This window comes from Chlorocebus sabaeus, chromosome 9 (genome assembly GCF_047675955.1).
Source record: "Chlorocebus sabaeus isolate Y175 chromosome 9, mChlSab1.0.hap1, whole genome shotgun sequence".
NCBI lineage: Eukaryota > Metazoa > Chordata > Mammalia > Primates > Cercopithecidae > Chlorocebus > Chlorocebus sabaeus.
In genome coordinates, this window is record NC_132912.1 from 44,062,341 (window position 1) to 44,089,908 (window position 27,568).

General features: G+C 36.0%; 1 protein-coding gene and 1 non-coding gene across 2 annotated transcripts in view; both read right to left on the reverse strand.

Annotated features, from left to right (window-relative positions):
- LOC140712459 (ankyrin repeat domain-containing protein 30A-like) overlaps nt 1–27,568 on the reverse strand; it is a 125,125-nt gene that overhangs the window by 94,668 nt on the left and 2,889 nt on the right. Inside the window, 11 exon segments of the mRNA XM_073019520.1 lie at nt 3,502–3,574; nt 3,673–3,701; nt 5,904–5,994; nt 8,282–8,343; nt 11,853–12,338; nt 13,693–14,310; nt 19,390–19,445; nt 22,062–22,199; nt 23,795–23,901; nt 25,789–25,962; nt 26,168–26,282. Coding sequence (XP_072875621.1) covers nt 3,502–3,574; nt 3,673–3,701; nt 5,904–5,994; nt 8,282–8,343; nt 11,853–12,338; nt 13,693–14,310; nt 19,390–19,445; nt 22,062–22,199; nt 23,795–23,901; nt 25,789–25,962; nt 26,168–26,282 — 1,949 coding nt within the window.
- On the reverse strand, nt 20,718–20,824 carry LOC140712544 (U6 spliceosomal RNA). Its single transcript, XR_012094144.1, has one exon. It is a non-coding gene; the product is annotated as a U6 spliceosomal RNA (small nuclear RNA).

The window sequence follows — 27,568 nt, forward strand, 5'->3', positions numbered from 1 at the left end:
CCTAATTTATGAATTAAACTTTATCAGAAATATTCATGTATAGAAAAAATATGAATGTATAAGGTTCCATACTATCCACAGTTTCAGACATTCACTGGGTGTCTTAGAAAATATCCCCTGTGGATAAGGGTGAATTACTGTACTGTGCATGTGTGTATGTGTGTGTGTGTGAGAGAGAGAGAGAGAGACAGAGAGAGAGAGAGAGACAACACAGATCTCCACTCTCCACAAGAAACACATAAAAAAACAGCACTTTTCCTCACACATGACCCTTAGCTTTTGACAATTCTGGAAAAATGCTGGCACATGTACTCTCCAGTCTAGACAATTTTCCAGACCCTGTGTATGTTGGCTGCTTCAGTTACAAAAAGTTAGGTAGGATCATGGGAAATTTCTTCTTGGACACCAGAAACATTAACCACATCAATAGTACACTTAAGAACTCTAAAAGAATTCTTTTGAACAGATTACCACTGAAAAACTTGTAAGTTAAATCCAATTGACTTTTCAGTAATCTCATGAAATTCTCACATTTAAAAGAAATTTGCAACATCACTTTCTCTGACTGCTCTCCTACTTTTCATTAGCCACTGCTCAGTCACCTTTACCAAGTCCTTTGACTCTGTAAAATGTTGATAGTCCCAGGGTTTTGTCAATGGCTTTCTTCTTATTCTACATCTTCTGCATAATGGATAAGCTCATTGAGATCTATGGCTTTGCCTAATAATTGTAATAAAATTATTCTAGGCCTGCATCTCCAACCATAGTACTATCTCCAGCTACAAACACCTATAATCCAATTACTTATTGAAAATATCCCACATAAATGTTTCATTAAACTCAATATGTAAAGAAAACTTTGGTCTGTTCCATGACTGTTTGCACTTCTCTGTTGACCTGACAGTTTCTTACTCCTTCCCCATGAGCATTGTAAATACTAATACACAATGTGGAAACTTATGAATGACCTGAGATTTTTTTCTGTCCCCTAGCTTTTTAAACTCAATAATCAGTAAATCATATTAACTGTACCTATTTTCTGCCTTTGCTTAATCTTTCCATTGCCACTGGAAATACAAACTTATTTTATATTTATATTTCCTAGTCAGAAATGGCCCCTTAACTGATGGCTTTCACAGGGAAAAAGAAATCCTACTTGTCAGGGATCAGAAAAAGTGATTAGAAAAATATTTATAAAGATAATTACAGGAAATAGACACAAACCTTCTTGGAAGGCCGTGGTTAGAGGTTTGCACAACTTCAGTAAATGATTTGGCTGAAAGCAGCCTAATCCTCTTTACTGTGAGTGGACAGCAATGGAGCAAATAACTAGGGAACGTGGAGGAGTTTATCTAAATAGCTTGTTTACTCATATGGTCCTAAGACCAAACTTTGATCATCCGAGGGTGCATGATTGCTTTGTACTGGGGGGGTCAGCAGTGTTAATTACCCTCTAGTGGTGTTGACTCAAGACCTTTGTCTCAAGGAATTCATGGTTATGGAATTCCAAATTCAGCTTACCAAATGGTTTTTAGACAAAGTTTTATTGGAATACAGTCATGCCTATTTCCTCACACATTATCTATGACTGTTTTCATCCTACAATGGTAGAGTTGAAAAGCTGTGATAGGGACCACATCACCTAACATATTTCCTATTTGGCCCTTTACAGGAAAGGTTTGCCAATCTCTGGTTTATACTATGACCAGAATGCCCTGATACTTAATCTAATCTTGTGACTCCCCTACTCAAACATTTCCAATGCATCTCTGCAGAAAATATTGCTGGCTTCCTATACATAGCCATTATTTATTCTTTCTTGCTACAGAAACACAAGTATATTCATATATTTATTATTCCATTACCCCCATCTCATCTACAAAATGAGAAACCATTATTCTAAGCTAATCACAGTAAAAACATTTGCATTTCTAGTGACTGGTTTACAAATGAGTATGTGTACTAGGGAGGCTGAGGCAGGAGAATTGCTTGAGTGCAGGAGGCGGAGGTGGTAGTGAGCCGAGATCATGCCATTGCACTCCAGCCTGGGCGACAGAGTGAGACTGTCTCCAAAAACATAAATACTTAAAATGCATTCCTGTGTTTTAAATATTTAACTATTTAAATCAGGTTAAAGCAAAAAGCAAACATGCAAAACTAAAATGTAAGACCGTTTCATCATTAAGGATACGTTTATCATTTGACATCCATGAAGTGTATATCTGGTTTTAAAAAGCAAATTTAACTTCTGATCTCAGCATCCCTAAAGTTCACATTTCATGCAGAGGGTCCAACAAACTCAAATCATACTTTGGGAAGTCACCATTTTCACTCATGTTTAGAAGTGTACCCTGGATCATTTCAGATCTAACATGTTGTAATACCATAGCTCCAATAATCTGTGGGTCACAGTTCGAATTGTTAGTGGAATGTATGATTGCACAAGGAAATACTTTAAGTATTTTAGTTTTAATTTCTAATAACTAAAAAAATAGATAAAACTAACTTAAAGACTCTGAAATCTGCATGTTTTCATTTTTATTTATTATTAATCAGCATGAAATTGTGTAATTAACTATGGTGCAGTCATACAATGGAATTTTATAAAGAACCTAATATTAAAAAACACAGTTAATTGTGTCCATTATGGATGTCTCTAAAAATTATAATGCTGATCAAAAAAGAACATTGCTGAACATTACACTGTACAACCACGTACGCATTGCAAGTTGAAAAAAAACTACATATTAAATATGACCACGTACACGTGTTGTAAAATGTTTAAACATGCATAAGAATAGTTTTCAAAACTGGTTTAGAATACTTGTTACTTCTAGGCAATAAATGGTAGTTGTGTAAAAAGACTCTAAAGCCAAATGCTTCAGAATCACAGTTATATGAAAAAGTGTGTTTATCAAATATTCATAAAGAAATGATTAATTATTTTCCTCATCTTTACAAGGTAAAGGTACCACACACAAAAACAGACACACACAGGCACCCACACAGACACACACACACAAAGAGTTCAGTAATCAGAGTTACTGATTTTCTTAGGATTCTCAAAGTGACAACACTGAAATGAGGTAATTAATGTTAAAACACAATTGTTATATCTGTAAAATAAATGTTCCCCAAAGTAAACTGTGAAATTTGAATTAAGCTTAGAAGAACTAAAAAAAAAAAAAAAAAAAAAAAAAAAAGTGGAGTTTCAAAATTCACCTTCTTAAATCTTTAATACAAATTCAAAATAGAAAACATTACAGTTTCAGGATACAAAAGTAGAAACAACTGAGATTAAGGCAACATTTTTAAAAAAATACTATTGAAAATTACTGTTCTTGTAATATCAGTTTTTCAAACATAAATATCAGTATTGCCATTATTTAGATCAAATCTTTTCATCAAAGTTGAAAAAAATAAAGCATTAGGGATAGAAAGACTATCAAAATATCCAATATTGAAATATACATCTTTTCATAGTTAAATTGAAAAATTTACCCGGTCTCAACGTTTGTTCATTCCTCCATTCGAAGGCTTCATTTGGAACAGAGTTTTGCATGTCAACAGCAGGCTAAATGGGTTCGGAAGCAAAATGATTAATAAAGAATGTATACTTCACAAAATACGTAGTTAATAAGTCATTCAAAATGAAATTATAAAATTCAATACCTTAAAGTCAGAGGGCTTTTCAGGAAACTCTAAAAAGCAAAAGAGATTTATTATCAATCATAGGTAAATATGACAAAACCAACCACAAATGAATGCAATGACAGTATCTAATTGAGTCCTCTTGCTCAGCTTTGAGAATGATTCCTTTAGGTTTAGGGGGCTTTTCTTTTGGTTTCTTTCTTTAGGATACTCACATGACAGAAATACACTGAAGAAAATATAAATATAGGTTTCACAGATCATGCAGTTAAGACTTCAAAAGCGAGATTGTGTTTCACGTGTAAAAAGGGTTGATATAAGAAAATAAATGTCAAAGCTGAACATGGAGTGCTACACCATATACTAAATGAAACACATTAGAATCATTTATATTATTCTATTCATCATGTTCTTTAATGTGGCCTATCTTTGGAAAGGTATATAGTTACGATGAGAGTTCAGTTGAATTTAGAATTGACATTTCATCAGTGAAGTGCCATGAATTGATCAGCTTGGATAAATACTTAGGTCATTATACTAAATATAAACATTCATTGTTTTCCATAACCATATGGTGTAATCATATGCCTACATTTCTGTATCCTCTAGTGTATCCATGTGAATGCTTCTTGATCCATTCATGCAAGAAGATGTATAAAACTCATCATGGAAATAATTTACAATAAGCTTTCAATATTGATATATTTATATATAAATTAACTGCAAGAGATATATTAAACATAAATAACTTTTATATTGTTAAGTCACCACAGTATTTATTTTAAAAAGCAATCTTATTATTCAAGTATAAATTCAGCGTATTTTTAGTTCCTACAAATCGTCTGATTTTGTGTATTGTTAGTCTATAATAAATTTTTGTGGAATGGCAATGGCAATTTTATTAAAACAACTCTTTTTTTTTTTTTTTTTTTTGAGACAGAATCTCGCTTTGTCACCCAGGCTGGAGTGCAGTGGCGCCATCTCAGCTCACTGCAAGCTCCAGCTCCCGGGTTCAGGCTATTCTCCTGCCTCAGCCTCCCAAGTAGCTGGAACTACAGGCACCTGCCATCACGCCTGGCTAATTTTTTGTATTTTTAGTAGACATGGGGTTTCACCATATTAGCCAGGATGGTCTCGATTTGCTGACCTCGTGATCCACCCACCTCACCCTCCCAAAGTGCTGGGATTACAAGCATAAGCCACCGCACCTGGCCAAAACAACTCATTTTCTTAAAAATAAAGCCAATGTTCTTACTTTCAAATATATTTCATTTGAATAGATAACATCAACTAAATATATATTTGTCATGAGTGATTGTAATAGCGAAACCTAGTGAAACCAAGATATTCTTTTTTTTTTTTTTTTTTTTTTTTTTTTTTTTTTTTTTTTTTGAGACAGAGTCTGGCTCTGTCGCCCAGGCTGGAGTGCAGTGGCCGGGTCTCAGCTCACTGCAAGCTCCGCCTCCCGGGTTTACGCCATTCTCCTGCCTCAGCCTCCGGAGTAGCTGGGACTACAGGCGCCCGCCACCTCGCCCGGCTAGTTTTTTGTATTTTTAGTAGAGACGGGGTTTCACCGTGTTCGCCAGGATGGTCTCGATCTCCTGACCTCGTGATCCGCCCGTCTCGGCCTCCCAAAGTGCTGGGATTACAGGCTTGAGCCACCGCGCCCGGCCTGAAACCAAGATATTCTAAGAAGTGAGGAAAGTCAGAAAATAAGGAAGAGAAAAGGAGTATAAAAGGGAATGAAGACTAAGGAAGACAGAGAGAGTACAGGGAGTTCATGAAGGAACAAGAAGTAGAGCTATAATTTTCTGACAAGTTTTGGTACTGGAGGATCATTTTATATTCTTGCCATCTTTCTAACCATGATCTATCTTTTCTTTAAAAAGTATTTTATTTTGCCACCTCCATTATATAAACCTGCTTCTTATTCCTTCATGAACTCCCTGTACTCTCTCTGTCTTCCTTAGTCTTCATTCCCTTTTTACTCCTTTTCTCTTACTTATTTCCAGACTTTCCTCACTTCTTAGAGTATCTTGGTTTCAAAAAATAATTCAGTTCATTTTGTGTACTCTATATATATCCTGTTGCCAAAACCTGAAAATATGTACAACTTATCATCATTTTACTCATCTCTTTTCAATGTTATGTATTTAGTAGGTAATTTTATCTGGCTATGAGCGTATATCTTTCTTCATGCATTTAGACAAACATATGGTTAAATGACTTTTCAAATAAAAAATGGTTCTTACCTTCTACTTCTCTATTTACATGCTTCATTACACTTTGATCAATAGACTCAGGTATATACACTTGAACCTTTGTAGAACTCTCAAAGAGACTCTGTTAAAAGTAATATCAATAGATAATTTTGAATTTAAAATCGAAAGAAGCATCAAAATTCCTAATTAAAATATTTTTTAAATTCAATTTCTGATTTCAAAGGCAATTTGATTTAAGAATAGGCACATATTGAAAATCACAACATTTTGATAGAAAACCTCACACATGCTATCTAGATCAAAGTTTATCTGTTATCTTCATGTGGCTATTGACTTGGTTACTGAGCATGAAAAATAAGCAACATTCACAAAACTTTTCACTCATCTGCATATTTCAAAAAGTAGCTCACTTAAAAATATCTTACTTTATCTTCCTCACCAAAAACCAAGAAGGCACATCAAACAAAGTACAACACTTGCTACCTGAAATAACGCACGTTGGGGTTCAATCAGGCTGGTGGGAAAAATATTAGATAGAGATAGTTACATAAATAGACACAAATCTTCTTGAAAGGCCGAGAAGTTTGTATAACTTTGGCAATATATATGGTTGAAGGCAACTTGATCTTTACCTTTAAACAAATTAAAGTAGTCATAAAGGAAGGCAGAGTAGTTTACCTAGCTAGCTTGTTTACTCATATAATCTTAAGACTAACTTTTGATGTACCACAGGTGCTTAAGGGCTTTTTACTGGGGAAGTCCACAATGTTAATTACCCTCTAATGGTGTTGACTCAAGCTTTTGTTAATTAATCTTACTGAATAATTGTGAGTCTGACTAGCTGATCAGGGCCATAGTGGCAACTGTTTACAGAACTCAGCAGGGAGTCTGTAAGCCACTTGGACACCCTCAGCTGGACTGACAGAGCAGAATATCTGTGTGTCAATGTACTTTATTCATCTGTCGCCGGGTCAGAGGTCTGCAAGGGACAGACTCCCTGCGTCGGTGCCCCCTTCAGAGGAGTGCTGCCGCAAATACATACTGTATTAAACATTGAAAATACTCATGATTATAGAATTATTTAGTGTTAAAAATGATGCATGGCATGAAGACAATGTTAATAAGTCATATAAAGTATACTCAGAGCATTGTAGAAGTTGCTTTATTTAGGTAAATGGGGAGTTAAAATAATCAAAATGTTTTTGATAAAATGTCTGCTGATAGAAAAAGTACTTGAATAAAATGAAAAAGTACTAAGGAAAACTTATATTTATCTTATGTTTAAATGACAGCAGACAAGTATTAGAAAGTCTTTTTTTGTCTACGGACAAATCGACTTGTCTATTGACATCTCATTTCTGTTACCACTGTGCAGCAGGGGCTTGGATCTAAGAGGTCAGTCACTTCCTGTGTCTTTCCACAGTTGTGACCTTGGACTACATCATTATTATTTGGTACTTATGTTGCATAAGCATGGCTACCACAAACAGACTCAAAGAGGTCTATTTGTAAAAATAATTTCTACTTTTTAAAACACTCAAACAAATTGTTATTATAGTCCCACTGGTTTCCTATTCTTTATGCATTGTTTTCTCCTGAAATGTTCCTTCAGGTCTATACTGGACAATACAGATATGTCAATAATTTCAAATCCAAAGCATTATCTTTTATGTTTCAAGTTGTATAAAGCCACAGCTTAAACTGGTTTTCTATGAATCCAATTAGAACTTTTGTATGTCTAGATATGCCGCCGAATCATATATTTGCCCAAAGGTAGACTCAGAGTAATTCTTTAGCTTTTGGTCAAATTTCACCTCAGAACTCATGTGAATTACTTGTGAATTCTAAGCCTTATTTTTGACACTATACTACACAGTTGTCTGAAACTAATTCTGAAAATTATCAGAATTTCACTACCAAGCAGTAATCTACTTAGCACATAGATATTTAAGTATTTCTTTTTTTGGAGACAAAGTCTCACTTTGTCACCCAGACTGGAGTACAATGGCCCGATCTGAGTGCAATGGCACGATCTCAGCTCACTGCAACCTCCATCTCCCAGGTTCAAGTGATTCTCCTGCCTCAGCTTCCCAAGTAGCTGGGATTAGAGGTGTGTGCCACCACACCCAACTAATTTTGTATTTTTAGTATAGACAGGGCTTCACCATATTAGCCAGGCTAGTCTCGAACTCCTGACCTCAGGTGATCCTCCCAACTCGGGCCTCCCAAAGTGCTGGGATTACAGGCATGAGTCATCACGCCCAGCCAAGTATGTTTTTAGAAAAATCAGAATTTCTTCTGAGCATATGCAGTGGTAAGAAAACCAAGTCAAAGCCTCTGACTTTATATTTTCACGTCACTCAGTATTAATATTTTTAGAGAATAATAACATCAATAATACACAGTACCCCAGAATCACAAGAATTTTCTTCATCTTCCTCTTGTTTGGATTCTTTTGGGAACCTCTGATCTATAAAAGGTTAATCACAGACACATTCATGAGAACATTTCTTATTATAAAATTTTAAAACATATACAAATCTATTTTCATTCATGAATCTGTGGACTTTCCTCTGTAGCCTGTATATTCTATCGGTGGATAACCACCACCACTTCTATAGTCAATTGGTTAGAGTTGCGATCTTAAAATCTAAAAACCAACTTTATACTCATTAGAATGCAAATAAAATAAAAATTTGATTAGTTTGTATTAATTATTTCTTCACAAAAGAAGTCATATCCTCTTCTCCCGTGAAACACACTATGTCAGATATTTGCTATTCACTCAGGTAACTTTAATTACCTATCATCTCTCATTACTTTCTAAGTTTTTATTTTTTACTATTACTTAGTTTTATTGACTAAGCAATCTTTATTACATAGTTCTTCAAAAAAATTATTTATCAATAAATAAGAGTCTGCAAAATACTAACTTTTTGATATTAACAAAATATATATCCAACCCTTTTAAATTTCAATATGCCACGACAGTATATTTGGTGTGTATATGTTTTAGATAAATAAGCTTAAAGAACTTGTACTGCATATAAATTAAAAACTGCTTTAATTACAATGAGATAGTCTTTCCTTAATGCAACAATATCTTCAGAATCAACTTGTGCCTCCTTGGAGAAACATTACAAATTTATAGGAAAAATGATTGCCTTAAGTGACCTAAATTTCCCACATTTCATAGAATTAAATCAAGGTCCATGCAAGGCCCAAGGAATACTGAGCACCATGAGGCAGAAAATGAATATATAACAGAAATATTCTAAACACATCTGAAGTGAATTCACTCAAATTTCCTAGTTAGACATAGCCCCTTAACTGATGGCTTTCACAGGGAAAAAGAAACTCTACCAATTACTATTGTATTTTTTAAGTTAAAAAATTCAGTAAAAGAAATCAAAGTAAAATAATGGCAAAGAAAGACCTACATGTTTAAATGTGTAAATTGAGCTTCTGAACTTGATTCTTTTTACCCTGAATGGGTCAAACTTTCATAATAGATTGATACTAGGCCACAGATCGGTGACCAAAAAAAAAAAAAAAAAAAAAAAAGACTATAGCATGAACTACTACAAAAGCTTCATCTTTAAATCCTTTTATGTAATTACCCTCCATCTTTCTTCTATATGAAGGGCCAGCAAACTATAGGCCACAGGCCAAATTCAGCTTATCAAACAGTTTTCTATACAAAGTTTTACTGGAGTACAATCTTGCCTATTTGCTCATACATTATCTATGACTGCTTTCACCCTACAATACAGACTTCGATAGCTGTTATAGAGACCACATGGCCTAGCATATTTTTTTTTTGGGAGATGGAATATTGCTCTGTCACCCAGGCTAGAGTGTAGTGGTGCGATCTCAGCTCCCTGAAACCTCTGCCTCCTGGGCTCAAGTGATTCTCCTGCCTCAGCCTCCCAAGTAGCTGGGATTACAGGCGCACACCACCATGCCTGGCTACTTTTTGTATTTTTAGTAGAGACGGTGTTTCAACATGTTGGCCAGGCTGTTCTCGAACTCCTGACTTCATGATCCACGTGCCTCAGCCTCCCAAAGTGCTGGGATTACAGGCTTGAACCACCGTGCCCAGCAGCCTAACATATTCCCTATCTGGCACTTTACAGGAAAAGTTTGCCAATCTCTGCCTTATACCATATCCAGTATGCCCTGATACTCAACTCTAATCTTGTGACTCCCCTGCTCAAACTTTTTCAATGAATCCCTACAGAAAACATTGCTGGCTTCCTATGCATAGACATTATTTATTCTTTCTTGCAGCAGAAACACAAGTTTCTTTAGATATTCAGTATTCCATTACCCCAATCCCATCTCAAAAAGAGAAATCATTATTCTAAGCTAATCACAGTAATTACATTTGCTTTCCTAGTGACTGGTTTAGATATAAGTATGTGGTATGATCCAGCCAATAAAATGTTACAGGAAGATTACTGCAAGCTTCCAAGTTTTCTCCCTCTTTAAAAGAAACGTGAACAAAAGCAACCCTTCCAGATTTTAAATATTGTCTTGAGAGAGCATGATTACTGGAGCTGTTGCTAATTAACCAACCAAAAGTGGGATCCCAGCTGGGCACAGTGGCTCACACCTGAATTCCCAGCACTTTTGGAGGCCAAGGCAGGCATATCAGCAGGTCACAAGTTTGAGTCTGGCCAATATAGTGAAACCCCATCTCTACTAAAAATACAAAAAAATTATCCAGGTGTAGTGGCAGGCACCTGTAATCCTAGCTACTTGGGAGGCTGAGGCAGGATTATCGCATGAAACCAGGAGGCGGAGGTTGTAGTCAGTCGAGATTGCTTGCGCCATTGCACTCCAGCTCAGGCGACAGTTTGAGACTCTGTCTCACAACAACAACAACAAAAAAACAGAAAGTGAGATCCTATGATATCCCTGTACCACCAAAACAACTTTAGTTCCTATGGTTTTAGCCATTGTTCGTTAGTTCATCTAGTATTTATAGCCAGAAAAACTGTGAGAATTTTTCCAGGGCCTACAGAATAAGAGCTACTTAATTCCTCTACTATTAAAAAGTGTAGCCTGAGCTTGCCTTATTTAGATATTCAAGTCATGGGCATATACCCAGTAATGGGATGGCTGGGTCATATGGTACTTCTAGTTCTAGATCCTTGAGGAATCACCATACTGTTTTCCATAATAGTTGAACTAGTTTACAATCCCACCAACAGTGTAAAAGTATTCCTATTTCTCCACATCCTCTCCAGCATCTGTTGTTTCCTGACTTTTTAATGACTGCCATTCTAACTGGTGTGAGATGGTATCTCATTGTGGTTTTGATTTGCATTTCTCTGATAGCCAGTGATGACGAGCATTCACCCAAAGGATTATAAATCATGCTGCTATAAAGACACATGCACACGTATGTTCATTGCGGCACTATTCACAATTGCAAAGACTTGGAATCAACCCAAATGTCCATTAGTGACAGACTGGATTAAGAAAATGTGGCACATATACACCATGGAATACTATGCAGCCATAAAAAAGAATGAGTTTGTGTCCTTTGTAGGGACATGGGTGCAGCTGGAAATCATCATTCTCAGCAAACTATCGCAAGAACAGAAAACCAAACACCTCAGGTTCTCACTCATAGGTGGGAACTGAACAATGAGATCACTTGGACTCAGGAAGGGGAACATCACACACGGGCATATTATGGGGAGGGGGGGAGGGATTGCATTGGGAGTTATACCTGATGTAAATGACGGGTTGATGGGTGCTGACGAGTTGATGGGTGCAGCACACCAACATGGCACAAGTATACATATGTAACAAACCTGCACGTTATGCACATGTACCCTAGAACTTAAAGTATAATAATAATAATAAAAAAGATATTCAAGTCATTCCCAACTACTCCCACATCACACTTTTTTCATTAGGGAACCCGAAGTGCCAATAAACCTTACAAAGTTCGCTCAAGCATCTTACCATTGGTACTTGCTTTTGTAGATGTTTCTTTTGTAGGACATGCAATCATCTTAGATGTTCCTTTTTCCAAAACTTTAGTTTTATTAGATGTTACTACTGCCACGCGTTCAGTCTTTACAGGTCTTGGTTTTTTCTCCCATGCCATCTTCCTAAGTCTTCCTGTTACTGGACATATAAATTGCCCATATGTTTCTTTTGCAGGCCTCGTAATTTTTCTAGGTGTTTCTTCTGCTAACTGTTCCAACTTTCCAGATGTCGCTTTCCCCAAACATTGAATTTTGTCAGGTGTTCCCTCCACCAAGGGTGCAGCCTCATCAGGTGCAGACTCATCAGGTGTTTTTTCCACCAAGCTTTCAGCTGTGTCAGGTGTTCCCTCCACCAAGGGTGCGGCCTCGTCAGGTGTTTTTTCCACCAAGTTTTCAGCTGTGTCAGGTGTTCTTTCTGCCAAAGGTGCACCTTCTTCAGGTGTTCCTGCAGATGTTCCTGCTGCCAAACACACAATCTGGTTATACTAGATTCTTCTACTAAATATCATCCTCCTGACTCTTCACCTGGCAAACTTCTACCCCTTCTGTATGCTTTCCTGAAATATTACCAAACTTTTCTTTTTTTTTTTTTTTTGAGATAGAGTCTCGCTCAGTCACCCAGGCTGGAGGGCAGTGGTGTGATCTCAGCTCAATGCAATGGCTTGCGCCATTGCACTCCAGCTCAGGCGACAGTTTGAGACTCTGTCTCACAACAACAACAACAAAAAAACAGAAAGTGAGATCCTATGATATCCCAGTACCACCAAAACAACTTTAGTTCCTATGGTTTTAGCCATTGTTCGTTAGTTCATCTAGTATTTATAGCCAGAAAAACTGTGAGAATTTTTCCAGGGCCTACAGAATAAGAGCTACTTAATTCCTCTACTATTAAAAAGTGTAGCCTAAGCTTGCCTTATTTAGATATTCAAGTCATGGGCATATACCCAGTAATGGGATGGCTGGGTCATATGGTACTTCTAGTTCTAGATCCTTGAGGAATCACCATACTGTTTTCCATAATAGTTGAACTAGTTTACAATCCCACCAACAGTGTAAAAGTATTCCTATTTCTCCACATCCTCTCCAGCATCTGTTGTTTCCTGACTTTTTAATGACTGCCATTCTAACTGGTGTGAGATGGTATCTCATTGTGGTTTTGATTTGCATTTCTCTGATAGCCAGTGATGACGAGCATTCACCCAAAGGATTATAAATCATGCTGCTATAAAGACACATGCACACGTATGTTCATTGCGGCACTATTCACAATTGCAAAGACTTGGAATCAACCCAAATGTCCATTAGTGACAGACTGGATTAAGAAAATGTGGCACATATACACCATGGAATACTATGCAGCCATAAAAAAGAATGAGTTTGTGTCCTTTGTAGGGACATGGGTGCAGCTGGAAATCATCATTCTCAGCAAACTATCGCAAGAACAGAAAACCAAACACCTCAGGTTCTCACTCATAGGTGGGAACTGAACAATGAGATCACTTGGACTCAGGAAGGGGAACATCACACACGGGCATATTATGGGGAGGGGGGGAGGGATTGCATTGGGAGTTATACCTGATGTAAATGACGGGTTGATGGGTGCTGACGAGTTGATGGGTGCAGCACACCAACATGGCACAAGTATACATATGTAACAAACCTGCACGTTATGCACATGTACCCTAGAACTTAAAGTATAATAATAATAATAAAAAAGATATTCAAGTCATTCCCAACTACTCCCACATCACACTTTTTTCATTAGGGAACCCGAAGTGCCAATAAACCTTACAAAGTTCGCTCAAGCATCTTACCATTGGTACTTGCTTTTGTAGATGTTTCTTTTGTAGGACATGCAATCATCTTAGATGTTCCTTTTTCCAAAACTTTAGTTTTATTAGATGTTACTACTGCCACGCGTTCAGTCTTTACAGGTCTTGGTTTTTTCTCCCATGCCATCTTCCTAAGTCTTCCTGTTACTGGACATATAAATTGCCCATATGTTTCTTTTGCAGGCCTCGTAATTTTTCTAGGTGTTTCTTCTGCTAACTGTTCCAACTTTCCAGATGTCGCTTTCCCCAAACATTGAATTTTGTCAGGTGTTCCCTCCACCAAGGGTGCAGCCTCATCAGGTGCAGACTCATCAGGTGTTTTTTCCACCAAGCTTTCAGCTGTGTCAGGTGTTCCCTCCACCAAGGGTGCGGCCTCGTCAGGTGTTTTTTCCACCAAGTTTTCAGCTGTGTCAGGTGTTCCCTCCACCAAGGGTGCGGCCTCGTCAGGTGTTTTTTCCACCAAGCTTTCAGCTGTGTCAGGTGTTCCCTCCACCAAGGGTGCGGCCTCGTCAGGTGTTTTTTCCACCAAGTTTTCAGCTGTGTCAGGTGTTCTTTCTGCCAAAGGTGCACCTTCTTCAGGTGTTCCTGCAGATGTTCCTGCTGCCAAACACACAATCTGGTTATACTAGATTCTTCTACTAAATATCATCCTCCTGACTCTTCACCTGGCAAACTTCTACCCCTTCTGTATGCTTTCCTGAAATATTACCAAACTTTTCTTTTTTTTTTTTTTTTGAGATAGAGTCTCGCTCAGTCACCCAGGCTGGAGGGCAGTGGTGTGATCTCAGCTCAATGCAATGGCTTGCGCCATTGCACTCCAGCTCAGGCGACAGTTTGAGACTCTGTCTCACAACAACAACAACAAAAAAACAGAAAGTGAGATCCTATGATATCCCAGTACCACCAAAACAACTTTAGTTCCTATGGTTTTAGCCATTGTTCGTTAGTTCATCTAGTATTTATAGCCAGAAAAACTGTGAGAATTTTTCCAGGGCCTACAGAATAAGAGCTACTTAATTCCTCTACTATTAAAAAGTGTAGCCTAAGCTTGCCTTATTTAGATATTCAAGTCATGGGCATATACCCAGTAATGGGATGGCTGGGTCATATGGTACTTCTAGTTCTAGATCCTTGAGGAATCACCATACTGTTTTCCATAATAGTTGAACTAGTTTACAATCCCACTAACAGTGTAAAAGTGTTCCTATTTCTCCACATCCTCTCCAGCATCTGTTGTTTCCTGACTTTTTAATGACTGCCATTCTAACTGGTGTGAGATGGTATCTCATTGTGGTTTTGATTTGCATTTCTCTGATAGCCAGTGATGACGAGCATTCACCCAAAGGATTATAAATCATGCTGCTATAAAGACACATGCACACGTATGTTCATTGCGGCACTATTCACAATTGCAAAGACTTGGAATCAACCCAAATGTCCATTAGTGACAGACTGGATTAAGAAAATGTGGCACATATACACCATGGAATACTATGCAGCCATAAAAAAGAATGAGTTTGTGTCCTTTGTAGGGACATGGGTGCAGCTGGAAATCATCATTCTCAGCAAACTATCGCAAGAACAGAAAACCAAACACCTCAGGTTCTCACTCATAGGTGGGAACTGAACAATGAGATCACTTGGACTCAGGAAGGGGAACATCACACACGGGCATATTATGGGGAGGGGGGGAGGGATTGCATTGGGAGTTATACCTGATGTAAATGACGGGTTGATGGGTGCTGACGAGTTGATGGGTGCAGCACACCAACATGGCACAAGTATACATATGTAACAAACCTGCACGTTATGCACATGTACCCTAGAACTTAAAGTATAATAATAATAATAAAAAAGATATTCAAGTCATTCCCAACTACTCCCACATCACACTTTTTTCATTAGGGAACCCGAAGTGCCAATAAACCTTACAAAGTTCGCTCAAGCATCTTACCATTGGTACTTGCTTTTGTAGATGTTTCTTTTGTAGGACATGCAATCATCTTAGATGTTCCTTTTTCCAAAACTTTAGTTTTATTAGATGTTACTACTGCCACGCGTTCAGTCTTTACAGGTCTTGGTTTTTTCTCCCATGCCATCTTCCTAAGTCTTCCTGCTACTTGACATATAAATTGCCCATATGTTTCTTTTGCAGGCCTCGTAATTTTTCTAGGTGTTTCTTCTGCTAACTGTTCCAACTTTCCAGATGTCGCTTTCCCCAAACATTGAATTTTGTCAGGTGTTCCCTCCACCAAGGGTGCAGCCTCATCAGCTGCAGCCTCATCAGGTGTTTTTTCCACCAAGCTTTCAGCTGTGTCAGGCGTTCCCTCCACCAAGGGTGTGGCCTCGTCAGGTGATTTTTCCACCAAGCTTTCAGCTGTGTCAGGTGTTGCCTCCACCAAGGGTGCGGCCTCGTCAGGTGATTTTTCCACCAAGCTTTCAGCTGTGTCAGGTGTTGCCTCCACCAAGGGTGCGGCCTCGTCAGGTGATTTTTCCACCAAGCTTTCAGCTGTGTCAGGTGTTGCCTCCACCAAGGGTGCGGCCTCGTCAGGTGATTTTTCCACCAAGCTTTCAGCTGTGTCAGGTGTTCTTTCTGCCAAAGGTGCACCCTCTTCAGGTGTTCCTGCAGATGTTCCTGCTGCCAAACACACAATCTGGTTATACTAGATTCCTCTACTAAATATCATCCTCCTGACTCTTCACCTGGCAAACTTCTACCCCTTCTGTATGCTTTCCTGAAATATTACCAAACTTTTCTTTTTTTTTTTTTTTGAGATAGAGTCTCGCTCAGTCACTCAGGCTGAAGGGCAGTGGTGTGATCTCAGCTCAATGCAATTCAAGCAATTCTCCTACCTCAGCCTCCCAAGTAGCTGGCATTATAGGCGAGGGGCCACATCGCCCCGCTAATTTTTCGTATTTAGTAGAGACAGGTTTCACCATGTTAGTCGGGCTGGTCTCAAACTCCTGAGCTCAAGCCATCCATCCACCTTGGCCTCCCAAAGTGCTAGGATTACAGGAGTGAGCCACTGCGCCTGGACACTGTCAAACTTTTTAAAGCTTTAATTCTTCACCTTGGATATAAAATGTCTGACACATGCTGAATACAGTAACAACATGACATAATAAGTAATAATTATAAGCTCCCAAAGGGGTTCTGGCACAAAGTAAGCACTAAATAAAGTAATAAATAATAAAAAGATGATAATAACAAGAAAATGCTTAGTACCTTAGTAAAGTAGTAAATAATAAAAAATGACAATGATAATAACAAGGAAGACGCTTAGTGCCATAAAGATACCTGACAGTTTTTTGTTAAGTGGACAAGTGGATAAATGAATAAAAAATATTTTTTAGGAAATTCTGTTGGAAAAATGCAGAAATTCAATAGGGACACCTGTACTGTATTATGAGCACCTCAAAGACCCAAACTATGTGTATTCTATCTTTGTCTCTTGCAACTTACAAAACCTAACTTATAGAAGTCCTTTGATAAATATATAATAAATATGTGCTCATATAGTTCATATTGTACAATGCATTATGTCACATCTAGGTATCACAATAGCATTTTTGTTATTATGAAAAATTTTTGTAACTTTGTTATAATTTGTTGAGCCTAGAGTTAAGCTATTTGAATATTTATAATGATAATATTTTGACTATTAGAAACACAGTATCTTGTTGTAACAAATTACTATTAACACACTAATTATCCAGCATATAGAACAACATATCTTGTTCTAATGAAGTAAATATATCTTATTTGGTTTCAACTTAGGGGGAATGAAGTTGATAATAGTGAGACCTTGTTGGTACAAGACTATGTAACATAACCTGCGCTTCTCAACAAAAAATTGCTTTTCTGACTTCTACATTCAGTAAGTATCTTTGAAAAATAATCTCCTATTGGTACTGAGGCACCCTGGCTAAGTTTTGTGATTCTTGTTGGCATTTGTTTATGGTGCCAGAAAAGTATTATTAAATTTCAAGTTCTAAAGATAGTTACTTTTTTAGTGACACAAGTCACTATGTCCCACAGTTGATCCTTGAATGAGGGTTTCACTGTAGGAGCCCACTAATAGACAGATTTTTCTTTTCCGTTGCCACTGCAAGATAGCAAGACAAATCTCTCCTCTGCCTCTTCCTTATCAGACTACTAACATGAAGGCAAATAAGAATGAAGACCTTTATGTATAATAATTCACTTCCACTCAATAGTGAATATATTTTGTCTTTCTTATAAAAGTTTCTTTCTTCCAGCTCACATATAAAATAGAAACTATGAGTTAATTGACTGTTTATGCTTTCAGTAAGGTTCCAGATCAACAGTGGACTACTAGTAAAGTTTTGGAGGAGTCAAAAGAAACAGATTTTCATATGAAGCAGATTTTCAGCTGCATGGGGGATCAGCACCCTAACTCTCATTGCTCAAGACTCAACTGTAATTAATTCTCATTTACTAAATCCAAACTATGTATTGTAAAAATTAAATAGCGCCCAGAAGTTCAATACCAGCCTGGGCAACATAAGGAGATCCTGTCTCTACAATAAATAAATAAATAAATAAATAAATTTTTAAAACCGTGTTTCTTCATCAGTTATTGTGGGAGTTCAGTCAGGCTGGTGAAAAACATTTTAATATGAAGTTATAGGACATAGACACAAATCTTCTTGGAAGGCCAGAGGGTTTTGTAAAAGTCTCAAGATAAGGTTATGGCTGAAAGCAGCCTAATTCTTACCTTGAGTAAATAGCTTAAAGTGAGTACAAAGGAAGGTACAGTAGTTTATCTAAATAGCTTATTTACTTATGTGGTCTTAAGACTAACTTTTGATCACCCATGGGCAGGATGGCTCTCCTGGGGTGGGCGGTGACCAGATTAATTACCCACAGGTGTGTTGACTCAAAGCCTTTGTCATTAAAACTTTGCTAATAAATGCCCACAGGGCCAGCTAGCCAGGACTGTGGCTGCTGACTCTTTACAGCACCTTCCTTGGTGTCTGTAATCAGCTCAGAACCCTTGCTGCTCTTTCACTGAATATGGGTGTCTGGGTATGTGTCTCAATCATCTGTAGGATGGACCCCTGCAGGTTATAATATTCAAATGTTACAGCTTTCTGTTATTAATTCCTACTTTTCATTATTAGATGTTCAATTCTTTGTGGCTTGTAATTCAGGGCATGTAAGCTACTTTATAATTTGTAATAAAATTCATTTATAAATATATTAATTCGTTAATATATGAAGCAGATTTTCAGCTGCTTAAATTAAATTGGCTAACCTAAGCATCCCCTATTACTGAGTTCATCAATCACAACAAGGGTTATACATTTTATACCAAGCCTAAGTTGTTAGGACAATTGAGGAAACATACAATATACAAACTTAAAAGTTGCATTACTTATGTATAGAAAAGTATTATATAGGATTTTAGGGACCATAATTAAACAAATATTTTTTCAGATAATTTTTTTGAGATTATAAACTACCTACAATGAAATTATTAACTAATTCTGAATTATAAACTAAAAATTAAAGCTACATATATATACACACACACACATGTACATATGTAAACACATGCTATTTACACATTGCTTTTTGAATTGCCTTTTTGTGATCAACACTTCCATAATCTTATGGTAGCACCACCAAGAGTAGTTTACTATCAGAAGTCTTACCTGGACCGGCATTTTTAGATAATTTTCGTATATATTCCAAAAGTTGTTGATGAATGCTAGGTATTAAAACGTAATAAATAAAATTACTATTTTAACACTGATATTATAAAAAACATTTACCAAATGTATTAAGTTCTTAGAGTATTTCAGACAATATCAGAGCTAATATCAGAACATTACTTATTCCATAGACTTTAAGTTTGTTAGCTCTATGAACTTACTAAGTTTCTAATTAAAGAAGAATTAAAGTAAGATGAAATAGTCATGAATTGAGGGCAGTATAACTCAGTAAATTAACTACAGTTAGCTTGGCTTAATGGAAAATGTCCCTAACTCAGAAAAAGTCCTAGCATGTTACCAATAGGTACTTTTTGTTGAACAAGCTGCTTCTCTTAGGCTCAATGTCTTCTAAAAATGAGGATTTTAGAGCCTCATTTCGCTAGGTTATTATAAAGATTTAACAAGATAACATTTTTAAAATGCTCAAAGAAATAGTGAAGCAATGAAATAATTTGTTCTTGAACCTTATTGCTGAAACTATTTTAAAATTCCCAATAAAACCCAATGTGTTGGCCCGGTGTAGTATCTCATGCCTGTGATGCAAGCACTTTGGGATACTGAGACAGGAGGATTGCTTGAGCCCAGAAGTTCAAGACCAGCCTGGGCAACAAGGGAAGACCGTGTCTCTACAAAAAATAAATTTAATTTTTTTAAAAAAGTGTTTCTTCATAGGTTATAATGTTCAAATATTGCAGTTTTCTGTTATTAATTCCTACTTTTGGTTATTAGATGTTCTAGTCTCTGTGGCTTGTAATTCAAGGCATCTAAGCTATTTTATAATTTGTAATGAAATGTATTTATAAATATATTAATTCATCAAATTGGATAACCTGATTATCCTCTATTACTGAGCTCATCAGTCACACCAAGGGCAGAAAACTAATAGATGTCAGCATCTGGCTTGGACTACTACTACTCTTTATCTACCTCCTTAAACTTGAACTAACAAATCTTTGTTAAAATGAGGCTTAGTCACTATGTTCATTTCCAGCTGCTGTGGAAGACAAAACCCTACCACTATTTTTTGCAAGTTCCACAAAAAAAATGCAAGTTGTTACTTTCTCATTTCTGAGATACCTACTTACAACATATTTGCACAGAAGATCCTATGTGTTACTCACCACATCTCATTTCATACATCACCTTACATAAATATTTTTTGTATGAAAATCACAACTGCAATACTTGGTGTCACGCATTTTGCTTTGACTCACACCGTTTCCTTGGAGCTAGTTAGAAAGTAGTCAAACGTCCTTTTGGGGACTGCAAGAAATATGCAACACTTCACAGATTTGTGTGCCATCCTTGTGCAGGGACCATGCTGATCTTCTCGACATTGTTTCAATTTTAGTATATGTACCACTGAAGCCAGAACAGATCCCAACTTTTACACATGAAGACTGATCAGTGATGGATGAGGCTTAGCTCTGTTAAATCTAACTAACTTACTTGAGATAGAGTGAAGTCTATTGAATGGCTTCATGGTAATGCAGAATTTGAAAAATATTTTAAAAACTCGAGATAGAGATGCAAGTAGCATGGGAGATTTTTGCTTTTAGGAAAAAAGAATCACTTGAGGGGACAACTACAAGTTGGAACCGACTACAAATTTGGAAAGATGACATAGGATCTTACAGAATAAGATGAGGCCTTCCACTACCTATAAAATGGTGCCTCACAGGATATAAATTGCCAGGGATATAGATCTGGTAACAAAATAAAAATAGATCTCTAATTTATTCCTGTAACATTATTTCAACCTGTCTTACAGTTTTAAACTATCACAATTAATATTTGCTAGAGAAAATAGAAAAAAGTCATTCAAAGGATAACTTACCATGAAGGTCTAGGCCAAGTCCAGGCTAAGATGTGGGTTTCACATCAGGTTTTGAGTGGGAGGAGAAGGGTCAATTTGATCACTATGTGGGTGGCTAAAGTTAAAAGTCCTAGCTGCCAGAGCAGGGTGCTGGTACTTTGGAAATAATGGCTGAGAATATGTATGTGAACTTTAGAAAACTAATGACTTTGAAATCTACATATGGATCACCATAAAGGCTGAGGGATCTATGTCAGTAAGGTCGCAAAAGTCAATCATTACCAGACTGCAGGAGCAGTTTCAATGGCAATGATGCAGCAACAGAATTAATGGAAACAACAAAATTCCTACTTTTATACATGAAGACTGGTCAATGATGGATGAGGCTGAACTCTGTTAAATCTAACCAACTTACTTAGGATATAGCGATTTCCACCTCCAATCCTTTTGACTTACACAAAAAGAATGTCTTCTTTGGACTTAGGGAACCCTTTGGATTTTTTTTTTTTTTTTAAATTCAAGTATTTAGATATGGAAGACAGCCCCTAGGGGACACTATCAGGTTTTCTGCTAAAGTGGACATTTCAAGACCCAAATAACTAATTAGAAAAATCAACTAGACAACATTAGGGATAAAGTTGTTGAAAGTCCTTAAATAAAGAATCTTGGACACGATACTCCTAACTAGTCTAGCTTTTTGCCTAGTTTCTGGCTGATGAAGTGAACTAACTCACATTCAAAAACTACCTGAAACAAACTATAAAATCTCACCTAGCCTCTAAATGTAAACACTTACTGATCAAATCCACAAGCAATAGCATAACGTACTGCAGTCATTCCACACGTATCTTCAGCAAAGACGTCAACATTTCGCAGAAGCAGCATGCCGACTATCTCTGATGATCCATGACATACAGCGAGCATGAGAGCTGTGCTAAAATAACAAAGAGATAACTTCATTATTATGAGCAGAACCAATTTAATATGTGCCTGTCAATGTAGAATTAACCATTTACATGTACTAACAAACATAAATATCTTGAGTGCTCAAATGTTTATCCTTGTAAATCACCACGAAGGCTGAAAGGAAGGAGCAAAAAGACTCATGTCCCAATGGGATATGGCATACTAGAATTGACTAATATAAAGTCCTTTGAGGGGCAAGAAATTATGCTCTGTTCACTAATCTAACAGAGGCAAAGATTTAAGTGAAGAATTATCTATTCCTTCCTTAGTCTGATGTAATAGTTTATACTTCAAAATCAGCTAGAAGTCAGACCAGTGACAGCAATCTGAAGGCTTAAAATAATATTAGGAATAATGATATTAGTAGTAGTCATGGTAAGTTTAGTTAATGATGCTGATAAGAATGTATGAGACCCTGAATTAAATGCTGTTGATATTCATAATGTTACTTCAATGCAATCATCCTTAAAGGACATATTATTATTCTCTTTTTCATATAGAAAATCATACCTGGTATTAAGTAATGTTTGCAAGGTCACACCTATCAAGTGAGGAAGCTAGAAATTAAACTCAGTCTTGTATGAATCAAAAGCCTCTTTTCTCTTTATTACTCACCTTTGGCTTATCTTAATTAACTAAAATGTTAATCCAATTAAAGATGTATTTCTTCCCTCTACCCATACAAATTAAAAATAAAAATACACTATGAATAAAAAAGGAAAAATAATAATAAATTCACAGTATCTGGTGATAGCAATTAATAGTCACATAGGGATAACCTAAAATTAATATTCTTCAAATGAAACAACTTAAAGCAAACAGTTATCCTAAAGACAAAATGGTTTTAAACTCCTATTTCTATTTAATTTTGCTTTTTTTTCCCTTTGGGACAGAATCTCGCTCTGTTACCCAGGCTGGAGTGTGGTGGCACTATCTCAGCTCATTGCAACTTCTGCCGCCAGGTTCAAGCGATTCTCCTGCCTCAGCCCCCCGAGTAGCTGGGACTACAGGCATGTGCCACCATGCCCAGCTAATTTTTGTATTTTTAGTAGAAACGGGGTTACACCATGTTGGCTAGGCTGGTCTCAAACTCCTGGCCTCAAGTGATCCAACCACCTTGGCCTCTCAAAGTGGTGGGATAACAGGTGACAGTTACCATGCCCAGGAAATACTGCATTTTTTAAAAAGTGTATAAAAAACAGAAGTCAGAAAAATACTATAAAAGTGTTAATCATTCAATATTGAATTATAAAGTAAACTTATTCATACTTCTTAAAACTAATAGAGAACCACTTTAGCTAACAGAAGATAATGCAACCCAAAACATCAGATTACACATAGGAATCAGTCAATATAATAAGAGAAGATAAATCCTACTATATACTGTTCTTTATGTTGACCAGTCAAAATAATTGCTTTTCTTCTGATAATTGGTGTTGATATTTTCACTATAATCTAATAATTTTAAGTAAATGTTATTTAAAATTGTTATTACTCTAGAACAAGTGTTATTACTCTAGAACACTGCACAAGTGTTTTTTAATAAAAAAAGAAATACTATACCATTTAAACCTATTGACTGCATTCGCATTTGCATTTTTTGTCAGTAAAAGTTCCACAATTTGCTCACTTCTTTTCGTTATGGCCAGTAAAAGTGGTGTGAGGCTAGCCTGTAAAATAGCAAAACAATTTAAAATTCAGGAAATTACATATTTCTCAGCTGAACTGAAAACCTTATATAATATCCTATGAACTTAAACACATAAAATAGAAAGTAAGTCAATAGCAGTCCCTTCTTTGTCCCTTTTCTGTGCTTTCCCATGCACTGCACCTTCCCTTGTAAATATTCAGCCTCTGCATCACCATGTTAACTCTGGTTATCTCCAATCATTATATTACAATGATTTTATGGTCTCCCATCTAAACCAAGAGCTTCTTGAGGGCAAGGGCTGTATCTTTTATCTCTATATCCTTAAACCCTAAGACATAGTAGTAAATACTTTGTTTTTGACTAAATTAGTAATCTAAATTGTTACCTCTAAAGCAGTGTTTCTTAAACTATATTCCAAAGAATAATTACCTTACCAGAAGCACGATACCTCAACAGATTCTACCATTATCTATTTTCAAGAAATATTATAAAACTGTGAATTAAATGTCCATTATTCAATAAATGACTTGAGCTTTGACTATTCCTTATTTGACAATATATTTCTGTGGCAGACATTAACATTTGAAAAATTATAATTTCAGGGATACAGATCTGAAAGTTTCCCAAGAAAAATGGAGGTTTCCTCTGGGTAATACAAACTCGCTTGATTCTCTTCTATCAATAATCCCAAGATCCCAGATGCCGATGTCAAGCACACCTGTTCCACATGGGTCACTAAGGAAGTGACTCTAAATTAATAGAGATTGGCTTCAAATGAACTTTGATTGCTTATTATTAAATGGTCCATGGGGTTTCTCCTATTACAAGACAATAGAATTTTATCTCAGCTATTAAAAATTCAGTATGAAAGTTTATTCTCAATTATAATGATAATCCTAAGATTCTAATGCATATCTACTTCTTAAAATGCAACAATCCATTTTTATTCTGGTTTCTATGTAGTTGCTACTTAATTTTTGGCAAAATATCAAAAATATGAATAAAATGACTTATTAATGAAAGTTCTAACTCATCTATATGGATTAGCATAATAGAAGCCACTAAATCACTTGAATTTTAAGGGACAATTCTGAGGAGAAGGATGTAATATTTTCTGCAATAGGCATAACCTATTCAAATATAACCATGATTAATCTTAAAAAGCTTAAAGGCATTTCAATAGAAGATAATTATTTATGGTTTATATACAGAAAAATCATTGTTTAAAAAGTCTTCTAAATTCTTGAAGTCAACCCCATTAGTAATGAACTAATGTAAAATATAAACTATACAAACTATATATTATAAACACCTATCAACTGTCTTGAATACCTTGAAATCTTTACCAAAATATACTATGAAAGAGGAATTGATAACTGAAATATTTGCAGAGGCAAAAGAGATAAGTCAAGTAAGTGATGTAACTAGGTGGGCACAGAAGCAAACTGGAAACATAGGCTTTATGTAAAGCTAGAACGTCTTCATAGTATACCAAACAGTCATATGGGCTCAAGAGACACCAGATTCAATCCTTTAAGAGGAAACCCAGATTTCTGCATATTTCCTAAATTTTACATGTTGACTCAATTTATGCAGGCAAATTTTGCTTTCCTCTAGTTTTACACTAACTGGAAAGAAAAAAAACACTTGTGTGGGAAAGAATATTTGAAAAACTTTTACCTTTAACAAATTCAAATATTTACCATCAATGCACAGAAAAGCCATACTCTCTAATACTTCTTGTAAAAACATAAATATTTAAAGTAAAATCTTAGACAATTAACTTCTTTCAAGATATTTTCATTCAAGGAATGTTTGAGCTTCCAAATATAAAAAACCGTACACATGTTAATGTTAAAACAAATTGATTTCAAATATTTTGAAAATAACACTGGTTAATGTCTACCTTGTTTTGCGTTTCGACGACTGCACCGTGGGACAGCAGTTTTGCCACCACTGACAAATCCTTATTATAAACAGCATAATGGAGAGCTGTGTTGCCATACACATCTACAATATTTAGATTGGCACCAGAGTCTACCAGAATATTTGCACAATCCTCACTCTGGCATTGTAGAGCCTGTCAGTATTAAAGCAAGAATTATTATAAACTAAATAATTTATAATATAAATTATAAAGAATATAAATTATAAAGTATAGGAAATCAAAATAAATATTCTGCAGGTTTCAAAACTAGTTGTATTTCAATGAGATAAATTCATTTTTATTCTATGTATTTAAACTAAATCTATCTCCTGCTGAAAAAAAATTGGCTACTGTTTACCTTCATCAGAGGTGTCCTGTTTTCACCATCAAGGACGTCAAGCTGGCACTTTCTGTCTACCAGAAATGTTACTACTTCCGCATGGCCGTTGACACAGGCCCAGTGTAGAGCAGTCCTATGAGAGTGAGAGGACTTGTTGGCAAAGTTTAGTCCACTGTCTCAAAACATACAATTATTTATGTAATTATAAACATTAAATGCCATGCTCTTTTTCTGCCTTCAAAACAAATATTTAATATTCTCCTGAAGAAAGTACAGCATTCATTTGCTCTCGTTACTCACTACATTAATGAAAGAGTGGCCCATCTGAATAGAAAGAGCTTGGTCTTCGGATTCAGTTCAACTTGGGCTTGAATATTACTTTAAGGTCTTTCACTTTCTAGCTGTCACTTAAACTTTCTGCACCTCAATTTTCTCATCAATGAAATGAAGATGAATACAGCAGTTATCTCACAGGTTATCACTATGATGCCTCAATGAGAATCTATGCAAAGTATTTTGGAGAGTTCCTAGCACATGTAACAGCTCGGTAATTGTTAGATACTATAATTATTACTACTGCTTAACAAAGACAACATTTTAAGTAAAATGGTGCAATTATGCCTACTTTGTGGTGTGTTTTAAAGGTTAGATATAACATTGTGTTTTAATGATTCTAAGATGCTCAATTTCTCATATTTTAACATTTCTGATTGAAATGCCACTTATAATTCATTATTTATTACCACTATGTTTGGCAGAAATTTAAACAATCTTTTACTGGTGCACAAAATAAGGAGGCATCACACAATTCACAGTGCCTTCCAAGAAGTGGAATATAGTATATACAACAGGACAAGGGCAGTCCTAGTCACAGGATTAACACTGAAAAAAATTTTAGCCTTTTAGAGTACTAAGCAAAAGGAGAGTTGACATAAAAACAACAAATTATTAAAACACAGTACTTCTTTAATATTTTAAAAGCTTCAAGCCAAAGGAAACTTGGGATTCAAATAGATAGGTATGGTTCATCTAATTCTGTATTTACATTTATAGAATGTATGTAAATTCTATTTAGATTTATAGAATACATGTAAATTAGGTATTTCCAATGATTAATATTGCTATTTAAAGCTATTATAAATTTCCAAAATTACTAGTTTCTCACTTCAGAAGTGTTTTTGTTTGAAAGATGAGAGGAAAAGCTTCAATTGAGATTCAATCCTAATACTCCAATTTTAAATCTCTCACTTTGCTCTGGCTGAGCAAGTAAGTGTGAAATTTTTAAGGATGAAAGGGTCTTGAGAGTTAGAATGTATCTTCTACATAATAGGCATTCAGCTTACATGCGATAAATGGATTAAAAGAATGGATCAATACAGTTGGGAAGTTCAGTATCTTAAAAAACTGCTATAAAAAAAG